This window comes from Oncorhynchus masou, chromosome 6 (assembly GCF_036934945.1).
Source record: "Oncorhynchus masou masou isolate Uvic2021 chromosome 6, UVic_Omas_1.1, whole genome shotgun sequence".
NCBI classification, from domain to species: Eukaryota; Metazoa; Chordata; class Actinopteri; order Salmoniformes; family Salmonidae; genus Oncorhynchus; species Oncorhynchus masou.
In genome coordinates this window covers 49,390,264-49,409,804 of record NC_088217.1, presented here as the reverse complement: position 1 = coordinate 49,409,804, position 19,541 = coordinate 49,390,264, and the positions used below count along the sequence as shown (strand labels likewise).

At 46.5% G+C, this 19,541-nt stretch overlaps 1 protein-coding gene across 3 annotated transcripts in view; it reads left to right on the top strand.

The window, feature by feature from the left end:
- srgap2 (SLIT-ROBO Rho GTPase activating protein 2) overlaps positions 1 to 19,541 on the top strand; it is a 137,444-nt gene that overhangs the window by 86,495 nt on the left and 31,408 nt on the right. For all 3 annotated transcript variants that reach the window (XM_064968948.1, XM_064968947.1, XM_064968949.1), the window contains 2 exons: positions 940 to 1,132; positions 10,236 to 10,398. In XM_064968948.1, the coding sequence (XP_064825020.1) occupies positions 940 to 1,132; positions 10,236 to 10,398 (356 nt within the window). The remainder of the gene's footprint in view (positions 1 to 939; positions 1,133 to 10,235; positions 10,399 to 19,541) is intronic.

The window sequence follows — 19,541 nt, the reverse complement described above, 5'->3', positions numbered from 1 at the left end:
ATAGCATTAGTCTGTCATCTGTCATCCCTAATCCAGTTTCGCATCATGTGTGTGTGTGTCCTCAAGACTTGAAATGCTGCCTTCACATTCGCTCAGGATCCTCTACTTGGCCTCAGTCTCTCTCTCTATTCAGTGTGTGTGATGCCTTACTCTCACACACACACATACACACACATACACACATACATACATACATACATACATACATACATACATACATACATACTAGACACACGTGCACACACACACACACACACACACACACACACACACACACACACACACACACACACACACACACACACACACACACACACACACACACACACACACACACACACACACACACACACACACACACACACACACACACACACACACACACACACACACACATACACACACACATACATGCATAGACGCACACACACACACACACACATGCATAGCAGGGTTTCCGTTAGTAAAAATGTGCCGCTCTACAAATTAGCCTGTAAAGTTGTAATAAAATAAAGTAGAACAATGGTCTTATAACAACATGAGATGTTTTATTGAAAAGTGAAACACTGTCCACTGCGTCTTCATCCCTGCAATAAATCATCTTTAGCCTAGAAAAACAGGTCGCCTACACAATAACAAAACACAACTTCAGAATAGAATATTTGTTTCATATAATAGACTATTTGTATGATTATTTTTTTTGATTTTTGAAATACAATCTAGGCCTCTCTAATTGAAGTTAGACTTGGCATTAACATTTTAATTCATGGCTAGTAGGGATCCAGCTTTGTGAAATGAACGTCAGATTTGACTTTTTGTGGCACGGGAGGATAGGCCGGTTCCCTGTGAGAGAGCTTGTTTTACAATGCTCCTGTGAAACGAGGACCGCGCCACACATTTCTGCCCCTGTTCTCTAACCCCTCCCCCTCCTCTCTGTAGAGATCCGTGCCCAGCTGGTGGAGCAGTTGAAGTGTCTGGACCAGCAGTGTGAGCTGAGGGTGCAGCTGCTGCAGGACCTGCAGGACTTCTTCAGGAAGAAGGCGGAGGTGGAGATGGACTACAGTCGTAACCTGGAGAAACTGGCCGAGCGGTTCCTTACGAAGACACGCAGCACCAAGGACCACCATCTCAAGTAAAATACACACACGCACACACACAGACGCACACACACTACCACTCTGTCGGTGCTGTTAAGCCAGCCTTGCGTAAGCAGCTTAGTGAACTGATATCATCTGAAGAGGGTTTGGCTACAGAGACAGTGAGAGAGAGAGAGAGAGAGAGAGAGAGAGAGAGAGAGAGAGAGAGAGATCATGACCTGGTCATCTCTGGACAGAGTGAGGTTTTCCCCTACTGACCCAGATGTGTGTGTGTGTGTATGTCCAGGCAGTGCAGGGTTATCCATAACTCATACACACACAGTAGTGCTGGGCTTGGTGTATGCCTCTTTGTCTACCACACTGTTAACGTCAAACACTAGGATTTACATTTAAGCAACATTGACTTCAATTTACACTCTTTTCTCCCTGTGTGTGTGTGTGTGTGTGTGTGTTTGTGTGTGTGTGTGTGTGTGTGTGTGTGTGTGTGTGTGTGTGTGTGTGTGTGTGTGTGTGTGTGTGTGCCCACGTGGGTACATGTGTCCCGTTGCCAACAATGCCAGGTGGTGATTTTGTGCTCGGTATACCCTGTAGCACCTTGCAGTGTGTAACCTTGCCCAAATACACGGACACACACACACACACACACACACACACACACACACACACACACACACACACACACACACACACACACACACACACACACACACACACACACACACACACACACACACACACACACACACACACACACACACACACACATCCACACACACAGCAGAACAGTGATTATCTCTACCAGTGTGACGCCAGGTTCTATAATTCCTCCTGTGGTGTGAGAGGAGAGGAGAGCTTGATAGAAGGAGAGAGAAGAGAAGAGGAGGGGAAGAGAGGTGAAGAGAGGGAAGGAGAGAAGGGGAGAAGAGAGGAATGGAGAGCAGCGGAGAGGAGAGAAGGGGAGGGGAAGAGAGGTGAAGAGAGGGAAGGAGAGAAGGGGAGAAGAGAGGAATGGAGAGCAGCGGAGAGGAGAGAAGGGGAGGGGAAGAGAGGTGAAGAGAGGGAAGGAGAGAAGGGGAGAAGAGAGGAATGGAGACCAGCGGAGAGGAGAGAAGGGGAGGGGAAGAGAGGTGAAGAGAGGGAAGGAGAGAAGGGGAGAAGAGAGGAATGGAGAGCAGCGGAGAGGAGAGAAGGGGAGGGGAAGAGAGGTGAAGAGAGGGAAGGAGAGAAGGGGAGAAGAGAGGAATGGAGAGCAGCGGAGAGGAGAGAAGGGGAGGAAAGGAAACGCCCTTCGGGGTCTTTTAATAATAGCAGTTCTCAACACTGTGACATGACAGGGAGAACACATTAATAACATGCATACACAGCCAGTGGATTAGAAGGAAGGAAAGATTGAGGCTCACTGTCGGCGCTGTTTGAGTGTCTCGTGGCCTCCCTCACCAGAGCGTCTGGCCGCTGTCAGATCCTCTTCCTGTCTAAACCCTTAATCCTCTGCTGTAAAGTGTGGCGGGCCGCTCTGCTCTACGCCGCGCTGAGCTGTGATGGGTTTGGACGGCCTGCTGACAGTACACGGTGCTAATAGTAAGACTATAGTAATAACAGCATTAGGAGTAATACTAGCAAGCCTGGTACATCCGTCAGTGACTGGGGAAGAAATCGTTACAGTTACATAGCGGGATATTATTTCTGATGATATGTATGGTATCGCTTTGACAATGTCGCAATATAATGTTTTTGTGCTAGTTGGCTGTACCTGCACCAAAACTCCAGTATTTTCCTTCATATCTCGTTCTCTGTCGTCTTTTTAAATAGGGAAACAATTTGTTTTCAGCACTGTTATTTCCACGACTGATCAAAACTCGTCTTCTCATGACTCTCTCTTGTCCCTCTTCAGCAGACATATGATGAGGAATCGCAATACGTACAGAATCGTGTGAATCGCAATACATACAGAATCGTGTGAATCGCATGAATCGCAATACATACAGAATCGTGTGAATCGCATGAATCGCAATACATCGTGATACTTATGTGTGGTCCTTGGCAATTTCCAGCACTACGGTATGACAGGCCTACACATACGCACCCTCGCGAGTGACTGAGTTGACTGTGTGGACATGGAGACATTTGAGCCAGTTTTCTACAGCAGGAAAATAATCCTTCAGCAGCAGGAAATGTGAATTATTACGTGGATTCTAGTGAATGGTCTGCTTTTTTTGTCAGGGCTGACACGTTTTCCGTCAGGGCAAATCAAGTCTGACATTTTAAATGACAAACTTTAAAAAGCCTTTTCAAAAGTTCACCCACTATAAGTTCGCATTTCCTGCCGGGCAGGAAAATTCTCAGCAACAAACGAGTGATCAAATTAACGCCCTGCACCTGGAGGTCTTCAGGGAAAGCAAGCTGCTCTGAACTTGTTTAGCTGACTCGAGCTACACCACTTTCCTCTTCTGCTTTTCTCCTTTCTTTCTCTTTTACTTCCCTTTCTTGTTCCCTTTTCGTTTCACTTCCTCTTTCTTGTCGTCCATCTTCTTGCCGTGTTCCAGCCAGTCACACTCTTCCTGAAACTGATGATCTACTAGACGTACAGGGGGGGACTTTTCCCGGGGAAACACACACGATCCCCGCATTGTGTTTGTGTGATCAATATCCTGTCTGCTTGTGTCTGGACTTCCAGACTCGATCACACCCCCGCGGAGATTACATGTCTCCTGCGGACAGCACAGCTCCCCTCTCTGATCGATGCTTGGGGCGATCCTCTCCCCTCGGCGGAGGAGTGTGGGGGGAATGGAGGGAGGAGGAGAGGCGAGAATACTACTGTTTCGTCAGCATCTCATATTTGTCTTGCTCTTCTCACCCCTCGCCGCCCACCCCAGCTCTCTTTCTACCCCCTCCCTCTCTCTAACAACTGGGCCCTTAACAGCTCATCTGCTCCAGCTCTGGTGCCACGCTGGAATCTCACATATTTTCCGGTTTTGTGTGTGTGTGTGTGTGTGTGTGTGTGTGTGTGTGTGTGATTCCGTGGAGACCCCTGGTATTCCGCCTATTCGTTGGCGGGCAACAGGGGGTTGCGTGGTTTAACCCCGTAGTGACTGGAGCAACAGGGGGTTGAGCAATGGGAGGTTACATGTTTAACCCCATAGTGACTGCTGCCCTGGGTGTTTCTGCGTGTCTGTGGCAACGAGACTGCATGAGCAGAATGTGGAGAGACCACGAACATAGAGAAATGGACCCCAGCTTGCTTCTCTCCTCTCCTATCCTGGCCCCTCCATGTCTCTAACGCTGCAGGAATGTATGACCCACTGGAGGAAGACTTCAACTGGAGGAAACATCCAGGCAGTCCAGCCAAAAGCACAACGTGTGTGTCTGTGTGCGTTTGTGACCATGTGATGTGTTGGGGTCAGAGGTGACCCTGGGAAAACTTTTACAGTGCAACCAGTGAAGTCTTGTCTGAACGACCCATTACACTTTTTTAGATTTAGCGTTTGCCCAAATCTGTTTGGAGTGGCAGCCTTGGTGTTGCCATGGTGACATCTGGGTAGAGGGTTAAGGGGTGGTCACATGGCGATAGAGGACACGCGCTGGGTTGCGCAACTTGGCGGGATGTCACACTGACTGACTGACTGAGTGACAGACTGACAGACTGACAGACAGATACAGACGCAGTGATTACCCAAGCCGTGTTTAGAGTTCTTGTTCCGAATATGTTCAGTTCTGGTTTAATAGTCACTTTGTCCTTTTCACAGCTATTTACCATAAGCTATGATATTACTATCACACAGCCTACAGCCTCCAGTCACATTGACTCGCCCAGTGTTCCCAGTGCCTGGGTCTTACATCTCTAGCGTTACGTCACCATCAGCACCAGACTTTCCCCCCAGTCAACCTCCCCCTGTCTCTTTCTCCCCCTCAGTCAAAGACATGCTCTGTCTCTCTAACTGTGTGTCTTCGGGGGTCAATACTCTACTTATCCTAGTGTGTGTGTGTGTGTGTGTGTGTGTGTGTGTGTGTGTGTGTGTGTGTGTGTGACATACCAAATCTGTGCTTTAGGGCACAACAGACCACACTCATCCATTTACACTCATTCTAAAACCATTCTGTTCGCAGGATCATCTCAAACACACACACACACACACACACACACACACACACACACACACACACACACACACACACACACACACACACACACACACACACACACACACACACACACACACACACACACACACACACACACACACACACACACACATACACAGACACACAGACACGCACACAGACACACAGCCATGCACACACACACACACACACACACACACACACACACACACACACACACACACACACACACACACACACACACACACACACACACACACACACACACATAGGAAGAATGCACTTTAGCATCCAGCAGCATCTCTAACAGGGTTTTTCAGTGCAGTAGGAGCTTTACAGTGCAATATAAGTTACAGTGCAGTAGGGTTTTACAGTGCAGTAAGGGTTTTACAGTGCAGTAGGTTTTACAGTGCAGGAGGGTTTTACAGTGCAGTGGGATTTTACAGTGCAGTAGTAGTTTTACAGTGCAGTAGGGTGTTTACAGTGCAGTAGTGTTTCACAGTGCAATAGTGTTTTACAGTGCAGTAGGGTTTTACAGTGCAGTAAGGATTTTACAGTGCAGTAGCAGTTTTGCAGTGCAGTAGGGATTTACAGTGCATTAGGGATTTTACAGTGTAGTAGGTCTTTACAATGCAGTAGGGCTTACAGTGCAGTAAGGATTTTTACAGTGCAGTAAGGGTTTTACAGTGCAGTGAGAGTTTTACAGTGCAGTAGGGTTTTACAGTGCAGTATGGTTTTACAGTGCAGTAGGATTTTACAGTGCAGTAGGGATTTACAGTGCAGTAAGGTTTTACAGTGCAGTAGTAGTTTTACAGTGCAGTATGGGGTTTTACAGTGCAGTAGGGATTTTACAGTGTAGTAAGGTTTTACAGTTTAGTAGGGGTTTTACAGTTCAGTAGGTTTTTACAGTGCAGTAGGGATTTTACAGTGCAGTAGGGTTTTACAGTGCAGTCGGGGTGTTACAGTGTAGTAGGGTTTTACAGTGCAGTAGTTTTTTTTTACAGTGTAGTAGGGTTTTACAGTGCAGTAGGGATTTTACAGTGCAGTAGGGAATTTACAGTGTAGTAGGGTTTTACAGTGTAGTAGGGTTTTACAGTGCAGTAGGGTTTTTACAGTGCATTAGGGGTTTTACAGTGCAGTAGGGTTTTACAGTGCAGTCGGGGTTTCACAGTGTAGTAACGTTTTACAGTTCAGTGGGGGTTTACAGTTCAGTAAGGTTTTACAGTGCAGTAGGGCTTTTACAGTTCAGTAGGGTTTTACAGTTCAGTAGGGTTTTACAGTGTAGTAGGGTTTTACAGTGCAGTAGGGATTTTACAGTGTAGTAGGGGTTTTACAGTGTAGTAGGGTTTTACAGTGCAGTAGTTTTTTTTACAGTGTAGTAGAGTTTTACAGTGCAGTAGGGGATTTACAGTGCAGTAGGGTTTTACAGTGTAGTAGGGTTTTACAGTGTAGTAGGGTTTTACAGTGCAGTAGGGATTTTTACAGTGTAGTAGGGTTTTACAATGTAGTAGGGTTTTACAGTGCAGTAGGGGTTTTACAGTGCAGTAGGGATTTTTACAGTGTAGTAGGGGTTTACAGTGTGTTAGGGTTTTACAGTGCAGTAGGGATTTTACAGTGTAGTAGGGTTTTACAGTGCAGTATGGATTTTTACAGTGTAGTAGGGTTTTACAGTGTAGTAGGGTTTTACAGTGCAGTAGTGTTTTTACAGTGCAGTAGGGATTTTACAGTCCCGTAGGCATTTTACAGTGTAGTAGGGTTTTACAGTTCAGTAGGGTTTTACAGTTCAGTAGGGTTTTACAGTGGAGTAGGGGTTGTACAGTGCAGTATAGTTTTACAGAGCAGTAGGGTTGATTGGTCTGTCAGACAACCTTGAATAAGGGTTTCAAATTTGGGGAAAAGACACTCTAATTGTTTTATATTTTTGACATCTTGTCAGGAAATGCAGCTCCGTCTCAGGTTCTGCTGTTGTGCAGTGGTTGCATAGCCTTTCCTCTACAGGGAGCCAGGTTTTCCTGTGTCTACCCTTCTCAATGGCAAGGCTGTGCTCACTGAGCCTGTACTTTGTCAAGGTTTTTCTAAGGTTTTGGTCAGTAACCATGGTCAAATAGTTAGCCATGGTGTACTGGCGATTTAGGGCCAGATAGCACTGCATTTTGCTTTGTGTTTGTGTTTCCCAATAAGCAATGTAGTTTTGTTTTGACTGTGTTGTAATTTGGTTTATTCTGATTGATTGGATGTTCTGGTCCCGAGGCTTCAGTGTGTTAGTAGAACAAGTTTGTGAACTCAGCCCCAGGACCAGCTGGATGAGGGGACTCTTTTATTTGCTCAGCTCTTGGCATTGCAGGGCTTGGTAATGATATGAGAGGGGGTCACTGTATTTTAGAGGTTTCCAAAACTTAATAGCTCTTTTTTGAGTTTTCATTATTAGTGGATATTGGCCTAATTCTGCTCTGCATGCATTGTTTGTAGTTTACCTCTGCACATGTAGGAGAATCTTACAGAACTCTGCATGAAGGGTTTCAATGGGGTGTTTGTCCCATTTGATGAAATCTTGTTTTGCAAGTGGACCTAGCTGCCATAAAGTGCAATTGGTTCAACGACATATTCAATTAGTTTTAGCCAAATTTTAATGCGCCATCGTGCACTAATGTATTTTGTCCCCCCACACCAAACGCGATCGTGACACGCAGGTTAAAATATCAAAACAAACTCTGAACCAATTACATTAATTTGGGAACAGGTCGAAAAGCATGAAACAATTATGGCAATTTATCTAGTTAGCTTGAACTTGCTTGCTAATTTGTCCTATTTAGCTAGCTTACTGTTGCTAGCTAATTTGTCCTGGGATTTAAACATTGAGTTGATATTTTACCTGAAATGCACAAGGTCCTCTACGCCGACAATTAATCCACATATAAAACGGTCAACCGAATCGTTTCTAGTCATCTCTCCTCCTTCCAGGCTTTTTCATCTTTGAACTTATATGGTGATTGGCATCTAAACTTTATATATATATATATCCCATTTAGCAGACGCTTTTGTCCAAAGCGACTTACAAGTCGGCTGGGGCCACTACTTTTACATATGGGTGGCCCTAGCGGGAATCGAACCCACGACGCTTGGCGTTGCAAGCACCATGCTCTACCGACTTTCATAGTTTTACCACGACAACCACGTGGGTATAACCAATGAGGAGATGGCACGTGGGTACCTGCTTCTATAAACCAATGAGGAGATGGGAGAGGCAGGACTTGCAGAGCGATCTGCGTCAGAAATAGGAATGACTTCTATTTTAGCCCTTGGCAACGCAGAGGCGCAATAATTCAATAATATAGATTTCAACATTTATTTTGCAACGCGAGCGGTGTAGTCAGGGTATGAGACAAGCAGTGTAGTTAAGGTTAGGTTTCAAATCTGATTTTAAGAAGATAAACTGTACAAATAGACAGGGTTTATGACTTGGTGGCTGTGGTGACTACCCAGAAACATCCCTAGAACTACACATTCCGCTCTTGCTTAATGCGCTCAAATTTGGTCTTCTATTATGATTTAAGCGTTGACATGGATTCAGAACATCCACTTCTGTTGTTTCTCTGTGTACAATTGAGAATAAAAAAACGAAAGGAAAATAACAAAAACCAGGAAAAATAAAACCGAGAAAACAGAATATAATTTTATGGGGCCCCCTTGTAGTTGTTTATGAACCCTTATTTGACCAGGTATATTAACAGAAAACACATATCTTGTACACCAAGGACCCAGGGAAGAGTTGTAGGGTAGAGAAGAGAAGAATGCGCTATAAAAAAGAAATACGTAGCTTTTGACATGATACCGTTTTTTTTTTTCTTCAAGTATCTGTCATGGTAGAAAAGTGTGATCTACACACACTTACAAACTGCTCTCCAATCTCCATTTATCTGGGCACGCGCACCACACACACACACATGCACACCCACACACACATAGGAGTGTGTGTGGAGTTTTACAGTGCAGTCAGTGAAGTCTATTAGACTTTTAGAGTTGGCGTTTGGCCACATCTCATGTCAGTGTGGCTGTATAGAATGTGTAACGATGATACTCTCTACCTCATTCTATGTCTGAGTGTTTATCTCGTATTCCCGCTCAGCGTGACTGGGAAGGCTTCCCTCTAGTACAGAGACACACACAAAGGTTTCTGGCTGTGCACCCCCCCCCCCTTCCCCACACACACACACACAGACACACTCATGTCCAACTGTCTCTGGCTGTGTGCCCCACCCCGACAGCCACATCTCAGCTGAAACCCCCCAGTAAACCCACTGCCCTCGCTGGCACACACGCATATACACACATACACACACACACACGAACACACACACACACACACGCACACACACACACACGCACGCACGCACGCACACACACACACACACACACACACACACACACACACACACACACACACACAAATGGATAGTGGGTTTCTAAGCTCTGCATTGCTGAAGGGAAGGTCTCAGGAATACCAGAGCGGGCAGCTGAGGAGATGGGTGTCTGGGGGTGCGAGCCCTTCTGTGTGGTGTGTGTGTATGCATGGTTGATGTACTTGGGTTTATGTTGAGTTTACCGTGGGTTTTGCTGCTGAGCCCTGGGGTCTGAAGTCGAGGGTCAAGGTCTTCAGGGGATGTGACTAAGCGTCGATAGATTTTTATTCTGTAGCAGAGTGGCATGCTGCTCTGACCAGTCTAACTCAGAAGTAAGCCTCAGGACTCAACCTTTAAGACATATTTCAATAAAGTCTCTCTCAATCTCTCTCAATCTCTCTCTCTCTCCCTCTCTCTCTCTCTCTCTCCCTCTCTCTCCCTCTCTCTCTCTCTTCTACATTTGTATATTTTTTCCTTCTATCGTTGGTGCTTTCATTGAGAGGAGTGATAATGAAATCATGTTAGGTTTTAATGCATAATGCCCTGGTATACAAGTGCTGAACACTTTGAATACGGATGCAGCTTGTTGTATCAATTCTCCTTCTGTCTCTCCGTGCAGGAAGGAGCAGAGTGTGCTGTCTCCAGTCAACTGTTGGAACCTGCTGTTGACTCAGGTGAAGAGAGAGAGCCGAGACCACGCGACCCTCTCTGACCTCTACCTCAACAACATCATACCGCGCTTCGCCCAGGTCAGCGAGGACTCCGGACGACTCTTTAAAAAGGTAACGCGCACGGGAGCGCACGTCGCACACACAGATGCGCACCACACCACCCACACACAATATAACACACACAACTCTGTGATCTCTTCAGCCATGCAGATGTTATCTCCCCCTGACAAATACTTTATCTCCCTCCCTCCTTGCCTTCTTCCCTGCCCCCCCCTCTCTGCCCCCCCTGCCTCCCCCACCCCATTAGCCCTGTATTTAATTGTCACGTGCACAAGTACAGTGAACTGTATATCTTGCAAGCTCTTTCCCGACAATGCAGTAAACAATATCCGTAAAAAAATGTTTTTATAATAAAATAAAATTGAATAAGAAGAACACAAGAAAGTAAGTAAGTTATATACAGGGTCAGTTCCAATACCATATTTACAATACTGAAGTGGTAGGGGTAGATATGTATAGGTGACTAGGCATCAGGCTATATGATAAACAGAGTAGCAGCAGCATATATAATGATTGTGTGTGTGTGTGTGTGTGTGTGCGTGCGTACGTGAGAGCGTTAGAGTGTGATCTGCCAAGTATTCAGAGCTGTAGCCAGCAGCCTCCTATGGAAAGCTCATTATCTTGTCCTCCCAGCCTCGTCTCTGTCCCCCTCTCCTCCTCCAGCCTCCCTCGCCTCCCAATGGCTCAGTGTCACTGCGTGATTTGCAAGCAGACCTTCAGGCATTAACCTATAGTACACAGAGAGAGAGGAGAGGAGAGGAAAGGAGAGGAGAGGAGAGGAGAGGAGAGGAGGGGAGGGGAGAGGAGAGGAGAGGAGAGGAGAGGAGAGGAGAGGAGAGGAGAGGGAGAGGGAGAGGAGAGGAGAGGAGAGGGAGGGGAGGGGAGGGGGGGAGGGAGAGGGAGGGGGAGAGGAGGGGGAGGGGGAGGAGAGGGAGAGGAGAGGAGAGGGAGAGAGGGAGGGAGAGGAGAGGAGAGGAGAGGAGGGGAGAGGAGGGGAGGGGAGAGGATCTGTTCAGGATGCTGTTGGTTACAGATGTGTTGCTCCGGTACTGCTTGGCATGCGGAAGCAGAGAGCACACGGCTTGGGTGGCTGGAGTCTTTAACCATTTTCCGGGCCTTCCTTTCACACCACCTGGTATGAAGGTCCTGGACGGCAAGGAGCTCGGTCCAAACAGACCCCGTGCTGGTTCGGATCGACGTGTAGCATATTCAAAACTTTATAGTCTATTGTTTTATTGGTTTTAACTCTCCTAAAACAATAGTATTCAACCTCAACGCTGTCGGATATTTGAGCGCCAAACGCCTCAGGGAATTGCATGCGCATAGGCCAATAGACTTAGGAGTCCACTGTATGATATATAACATAATGTATATTCAAGGAGACAAGCTTAGGCCTAGATAGAGATATGCCGGCGCCGTGTTCCCCCACATCGTCATGGATTTCTTTATAACTGTCAGGCTACGACTGCCGTACGGTAGTACCTGGCAGTCTATGGGCTTGGGAACCATGTGTGGTTAGGCAAAAAAGGGGACATGGTAAGTCTATGGAACAGTCTGATAAATATGCCAGAACAGAATCACACAAAAAAACAGTGTTAGACTGGGACTCTAATAATAACTATCCGTGGGCTATCTATTTTTTTGTGAAACTGATTTTCAGTATATATTAAAGCTGGCACGGTATATGGCCAATATACCATGGGTAAGGGCTGTTCTTAGGCGGGGCTCAGCCCACGGATACACAAACCCCCAAAGTGCATTATTGCTATTATAAACTGCTTACCGACGTAATTAGAACAGTAAAAACACATGTTTTGTCATACCCGTGGTATATGGTCTCATATTCCACGGCTTTCAGCCAGTCACCGTTCAGGCCTTGAACCACCCAGTTTATAATCAGTAACAAACGACCATGTGGTGTTAACCAAATCAAGGACAAGCTGTTTCCTGATCCACGAGGAAAAATGGGCAGTTGATGTTCGGTTTAAACCTAAACTTAGAATGTACACTCTCATCAAGGAGAACTACAGAACCATTATGTCTGCCTGGACCTAACGAAAAAAACTAAGGGCAGTTTGAGCACAAGTCAGATCGTGCCCCCTCCCGTGTTTGAGATGGCTCAGTCTGTTCACTTCCTTTTCCCTACGGGGCGTGTTTGAGATGGCTCAGTTTGTTCACTTCCTTTGCCCTACGGGGCGTGTTTGAGATGGCTCAGTTTGTTCACTTCCTTTTCCCTACGGGGCGTGTTTGAGATGGCTCAGTCTGTTCACTTCCTTTTCCCTACGGGGCGTGTTTGAGATGGCTCAGTTTGTTCACTTCCTTTGCCCTACGGGGCGTGTTTGAGATGGCTCAGTTTGTTCACTTCCTTTTCCCTACGGGGCGTGTTTGAGATGGCTCAGTCTGTTCACTTCCTTTTCCCTACGGGGCGTGTTTGAGATGGCTCAGTTTGTTCACTTCCTTTTCCCTACGGGGCGTGTTTGAGATGGCTCAGTTTGTTCACTTCCTTTTCCCTACGGGGCGTGTTTGAGATGGCTCAGTTTGTTCACTTCCTTTTCCCTACGGGGCGTGTTTGAGATGGCTCAGTCTGTTCACTTCCTTTTCCCTACGGGGCGTGTTTGAGATGGCTCAGTTTGTTCACTTCCTTTGCCCTAAGGGGCGTGTTTGTGATGGCTCATTTGTTCACTTCCTTTGCCCTACGGGGCGTGTTTGAGATGGCTCAGTTTGTTCACTTCCTTTTCCCTATGGGGCGTGTTTGAGATGGCTCAGTTTGTTCACTTCCTTTTCCCTACGGGGCGTGTTTGAGATGGCTCAGTTTGTTCACTTCCTTTTCCCTACGGGGCGTGTTTGAGATGGCTCAGTTTGTTCACTTCCTTTTCCCTACGGGGCATGTTCACTTCCTTTTCCCTACGGGGCGTGTTTGAGATGGCTCAGTTTGTTCACTTCCTTTTCCCTACGGGGCGTGTTTGAGATGGCTCAGTTTGTTCACTTCCTTTTCCCTACGGGGCGTGTTTGAGATGGCTCAGTTTGTTCACTACCTTTTCCCTACGGGGCGTGTTTGAGATGGCTCAGTTTGTTCACAGTGACTGGAGAAGGTAGAAATGTACTTTTTTTTTGTCAAATGTTATTTTGTTCTGTAGCGTCCGGCGGCTGGGCACCAGTAGGTGTATGACACTTAAATAAATCATATCAATGATACACAGATGTAGGCATACAGAAGGAGGCGAATTGGTACATTTTCTATCAGAATATGTTTTTTTTTAGAAAGATACATATTATATTGTTAGATTAAAGGAGTAGCTCTAGAACGTTCTCCGTCACCTCATGTTCAACTGTCAAGAGTCAGTTGGAATGCCGGTGTGCACTGTCTTCATAGGCCTGCAGTGGCTCGACCTTGTAATTGCCATACCACGCCAAACTTCAACAACAATGTCCTAACTTTATTAGGGTAATATCAAAGTACCTCAAGTCATTGTTTATAGGGGAAATACGACCAGGTTATTATATTTCAGCATTAAATTCAGTTTTGAATCTTGTCCTCTTTGGTTTTTCCTTTTCATGGTTTGAATGCGAATAGCATATTCGGCCGACCGGTAATTCTATTGTGTTGCGACACAACACAGCATTGTAGCTGGAACGTAATATGGCCAATGAAAACGGCTCCACAGAATGAAACCTTTAAAAAAGTTTTGAACAGGCTTATTACATTGCAGCAATTACCATCAAAGGCGATTGGCTACCGTAGGCCAACCCAACAAAGGCGATTGGCTACCGTAGGCCAACCCAACAAAGGCGATTGGCTACCGTAGGCCAACCCAACAAAGGCGATTGGCTACCGTAGGCCAACCCAACAAAGGATAGCAATAGGCTAATGCTACTTCTTTTATAACAGGCCTACTTTTAACCATAAATAAAATACCAAGGTAAAATTTTAAAAAACTATTAGAACTTTAATTTAGCCAAGAAAAAAAGCACTTTTTGCATAGGCTATTTACATAACTTTTTATATATATATAAAAAAAATAGGCCTACAATAATAATAATGATTTACAATAAGAATTATGACTAAACAATTGATAATAAGTATGAAAATAAAGAAACCAAAGGTAGAAAATTGCATCAAACTTGAATAGCGAGTTGCACACAGTCCACTTGGCTGGCTAACGTTCTTCTCATCTTTGTCCACTAGAATATTAAGACTTGTCCCCGGGGACATTCCCCTTGCCGGCTTCTTTTCACGAAAATCTTTCTCCTCTAACTTTTGTTTTGCTTCAATGAAAAAGGACTCCATCTTCACCATCAACAGTAGCCTAGACCAAGGCTCCTTTAATTCTCTTTCTCTCTCTCATCAGCAGAAGACACCGTGAGGTGAGCAGCTGGAACCAGTTTCAACTGGACATAAGCCACAGTATATGTTTTATAAAGTCACAATTGGCTCACACAGATAACAAGCCTGCCCGGTTCTCATCACGAAAAACACTAAATGAACAGAAGAAAGGTTCAGTCGGATCCAGTCAGTAAATTGCGCATAACCAAGACCCATGGCAATTATACCAGACCCAACCCAGATCCGACACAAAAGTCAGAATTTAGGACACGCTCAGGTCCGGGGTTGGATCTCAGAATTTTGGATCTGTTAAAACCGTGAAGACCTCTAGTTGGGGGTGTCGGGCGTGTTGGGGGTGTAGGGCGTGTTGGGGGTGTTGGGAGTATAAGGGATGTTGGGGGTGTAGGGGGTGTTGGGGGTAGAAGGGATGTTGGGTGTATAAGGGGTGTTAGGGTGTTGGGGGTATAAGTGGTGTTGGGGGTATAGGGGGTGTTGGGAGTATAAGGAGTGTTGGAATGTTGGGAGTGTTGGGATGTTGGGGGTGTAAGGGGTGTTGTGTTTTGGGGTTATCAGAAGTATAGGAAGTGTTGGGAGTGCCAGGGGTGTAGGGGGTGTTGGGATGTTGGGGGGTATCAGAAGTATAGGAAGTGTTGGGAGTGCCAGGGGTGTAGGGGGTTGTTGGGATGTTGGGGGTATCAGAAGTATAGGAAGTGTTGGGAGTGTTGGTAATGTTGGGAGTGCCAGAGGTGTAGGGGGTGTTGGGATGTTGGGGGGTATCAGAAGTATAGGAAGTGTTGGGAGTGTTGGTAATGTTGGGAGTGTTGGTAATGTTGGGAGTGCCAGGGCTGTAGGGGGTGTTGGTAATGTTGGGAGTGCCAAGGCTGTAGGGGGTGTTGGTAATGTTGGGAGGTATCAGAAGTATAGGGAGTGTTGGTAATGTTGGGAGTGTTAGTAATGTTGGGAGTGTTAGTCATGTTGGGAGTGTTGGTAATGTTGGGAGTGTTGGTAATGTTGGGAGTGTTGGTAATGTTGGGAGTGTTAGTAATGTTGGGAGTGTTGGTAATGTTGGGAGTGCCAGGGGTGTAGGGGGTGTTGGTAATGTTGGGAGTGTTAGTAATGTTGGGAGTGTTGGTAATGTTGGGAATGCCAGGGGTGTAGAGGGTGTTGGGAGTGTTGGTAATGTTGGGAGTATTGGCAATGTCGGGAGTGTTGGTAATGTTGGGAGGGCCAGGGGTGTAGGGGGTGTTGGTAATGTTGGGAGTGTTGGTAATGTTGGGAGTTTTAGTAATGTTGGGAGTGTTGGTAATGTTGGGAGTGTTGGTAATGTTGGGAGGGTTGTTAAGGTTGGGAGTGTTAGTAATGTTGGGAGTGTTAGTAATGTTGGGAGTGTTGGTAATGTTGGGAGTGTTGGTAATGTTGGGAGTGTTGGTAAGGTTGGGAGTGTTAGTAATGTTGGGAGTGTTAGTAATGTTGGGAGTGTTGGTAATGTTGGGAGTGTTAGTAATATTGGGAGTGTTGGTAATGTTGGGAGTGCCAGGGGTGTAGGGGGTGTTGCTGCAGCTTCTATTGGTCTGACTGAGTGGAAGCTTTAGAGTGAGCCAAGCCAATCACTCTGTGGAATATCTCATCAAAACAAAGATTTCCTATACATAAGCACACACACCAAGGCGGATTATTTCCAAATCTTTGTTGTTTTATTTTGGCAAGGGTACTCTTTTCCACAATGGCTAATTAACTAGATAATTGGTTAAATGAAACAAATCCAGTCAGTGACATGAAAGCCAGTGGAACCAGAGGCTACAGGTCTACAGTCACACACACACACACACACACACACACACACACACACACACACACACACACACACACACACACACACACACACACACACACACACACACACACACACACACACACACACACACACAGGGAGAGAGAGTACGGCTTTGGCAAGTAGTGCAGATACTGCTCAGCGGGGTGTGTGTGGGTGATGTTGTGAGAGGAAGCTGCTCATCTGTGTGTGTGTGAGAGAGAGAGAAACGAAATACTCTAATGAGTGTTCAGTGCACTTATTTCAAGTGTGAACATTTCAAACGGTCCAAATTGTCCCCCGAGGCCTGAATCGGACACGTTTGCACGGACTGAGGAGAAAGTGCTGATCTATTGGCTTCCGTTTTCTTCTAACATATCTTCCCTCTCTCCATATCTCTTCTCACATTTCTCCATCAGGGAAGACCGACTGTTTGGAAGGAGACGAGAGGGCTAGGGGTTAGAGGTCAGGGGTCTTGTGTCTGATGGATGGCCGTGTTTTGCCGTGGCAGATTGCTTTTTGATTGGCTATCGTTTGGCTATATGTCACTCGACAGACACTTAAGCCCTCCGATCAATCAACGGGGTTTAGAGAGGGGGAGGAGAGGGACTCTGCTCAATGTCCGTTGGCACTGTCTCCCCTGCTCTCCACCTCCCTTTACCCACTCTCTAATCTCTCTTTCCCTACCCTTCCTCCATCCATCTCTCCCCCTTTCATCCTAAACGACCCCTCTTGGAATTCTATACTCCATTCTTATAGGTGGGGGCTCCCATGCGGCGCAGTGGTTTAAGGCACTGCATCTCAGTGCTGAGGAGTCACTACAGACGCCCTGGTGTGAACCCAGGCTGTATCACAACCGGCCGTGATTGGGAGTCCCATAGGGCGGCGCACAATTGGCTCAGCGTCGCTCGGGTTCGGCCGGTGTAGGCCGTCATTATAGATAAGAATGGGTTCTTAACTGACTTGCCTAGTTAAATAAAGCTTAAATAGAATAAACAATATTCTCTCCTCATCCCTCGCCTTTCTCCCCCGTTCTTCCCCATCTCCCCCTCACCTCTTGTCTGTGAGATAATCCCTGAACACGTGTTTGTGATTTTTTAAATTTATTTTTACAATCTGTTACTCCGTCTCTCTCTCTCTCTCTTTTCCTGTCTCCTTCGCTCTTTCTCTTTGTCGCTATCTCTCCCTCTCGATCTTTCTCTGTCTCTTTCTCTCTCTCTCTTGCTCACCATCTCTGTCTCTTAGACGTCATCTCTGTTCAGGTCTCATCATGCCGTAGCTGGTCTCAGGTCTCGTCTTGGCACTTCATTTGCACCTCTGACTGCTTCATCCTCCAGGACAGACACACGCTCACACACACGCTGCCAACGGCTGCAATTTCACAATCAGGAGGGAAGGCTTAGAGTCAGAACTAAATGAATTTCTCTAACCTTAGCAAGCCCAGAATCATAGCCAGCAGCATACTACCCTGCATCCCACTGAAACATGACCCGCTTAATCACGCTCCTTAACACCCGGCAGCCAGCCACACCAATGTGTTGGAGGAAACATTGTTCAACTGGCGACCGGGGTCAGCCTGCAGGCACCCGGCCCGCCACAAGGAGTCGCTAGAGCGCGATGAGCCAAGTAAAGCCCCACAGGCCAAACCCTCCCCTAACCAGGACGACGCTGGACCAATTATGCGCCGTCCTATGGGACTCCCGGAATGAACCCGGGTCTGTAGTAACCGCCTCTAGCACTGCGATGCAGTGCCTTAGACCACTGCGTCACTCGGGAGGCCCCGCTAATGCCACTGTTTTTAATCTCCTTATCAAATTATATCTGGGTATCAACTAAGTGCCTTACTGTGATTGTTTTCAATAGAAATGGTACAAAATAAACAAAAATAGAGAGAGCAATTTCTCAAGCAAGAATGTTGTTAGGACTTTTCTGGGAGTGGTCTGAGTGGTCTGTTATTGGCAAAGAGGTTTGGAACTCTCTTTCTTATTGGTCTATTAGCACATTTTCTGCCTGGTGATGTCACCAGACTGGCCAACACTCTATTCCACCAAAACAGGCTTAACTTTCAAACAGCTCTTACACGCTTCACTTAAAATGGCATTATCATCGTTTTAACAATTTCACAGTATTATTCCAACCTCATAGTGTGGAAATATATATAGGCCTGAAACAGAGGAAAATCATGTTTTTGACGACACTGGGTTTTTCAAAATCCCATGGCACTTATCGTAAGAGTAGGTGTGTTAACCCCGGTGTTCTGGTCAAATTCCCAATTGGCATATATGACTCCTCACCTCTCCACCATGATAGCTGATGTGTGGTGAGCGTACTGCCACAATATGGTTGCCGTGCATCACCCAAGCGGGTGCTACACATTGGTGGTGGAAGAGTTGAGAATGGCCCCTCACTATGTAAAGCGCTTTGAGCACCTACTGTAGGTGGAAAAGCACTATACTGAATAAATACAATGTATTATTATTATAGTATTTAATCTGTCTATGCACACTAGGTAAGACCTGGGCGGAACACCACCTGTATTTTGGTTAGCGCACCAGGTGGTGCTGAAGGTTAGGTAAGACCTGGGCGGAACACCACCTGTATTTTGGTTAGCGCACCAGGTGGTGCTGAAGGTTAGGTAAGACCTGGGCGGAACACCGCCTGTATTTTGGTTAGCGCACCAGGTGGTGCTGAAGGTTAGGTAAGACCTGGGCCGAACACCCCTTGTATTTTGGTTAGCGCACCAGGTGGTGCTGAAGGTTAGGTAAGACCTGGGCCGAACACCCCCTGTATTTTGGTTAGCGCACCAGGTGGTGCTGAAGGTTAGGTAAGACCTGGGCCGAACACCCCCTGTATTTTGGTTAGCGCACCAGGTGGTGCTGAAGGTTAGGTAAGACCTGGGCCGAACACCCCTTGTATTTTGGTTAGCGCACCAGGTGGTGCTGAAGGTTAGGTAAGACCTGGGCCGAACACCCCTGTATTTTGGTTAGCGCACCAGGTGGTGCTGAAGGTTAGGTAAGACCTGGGCCGAACACCCCCTGTATTTTGGTTAGCGCACCAGGT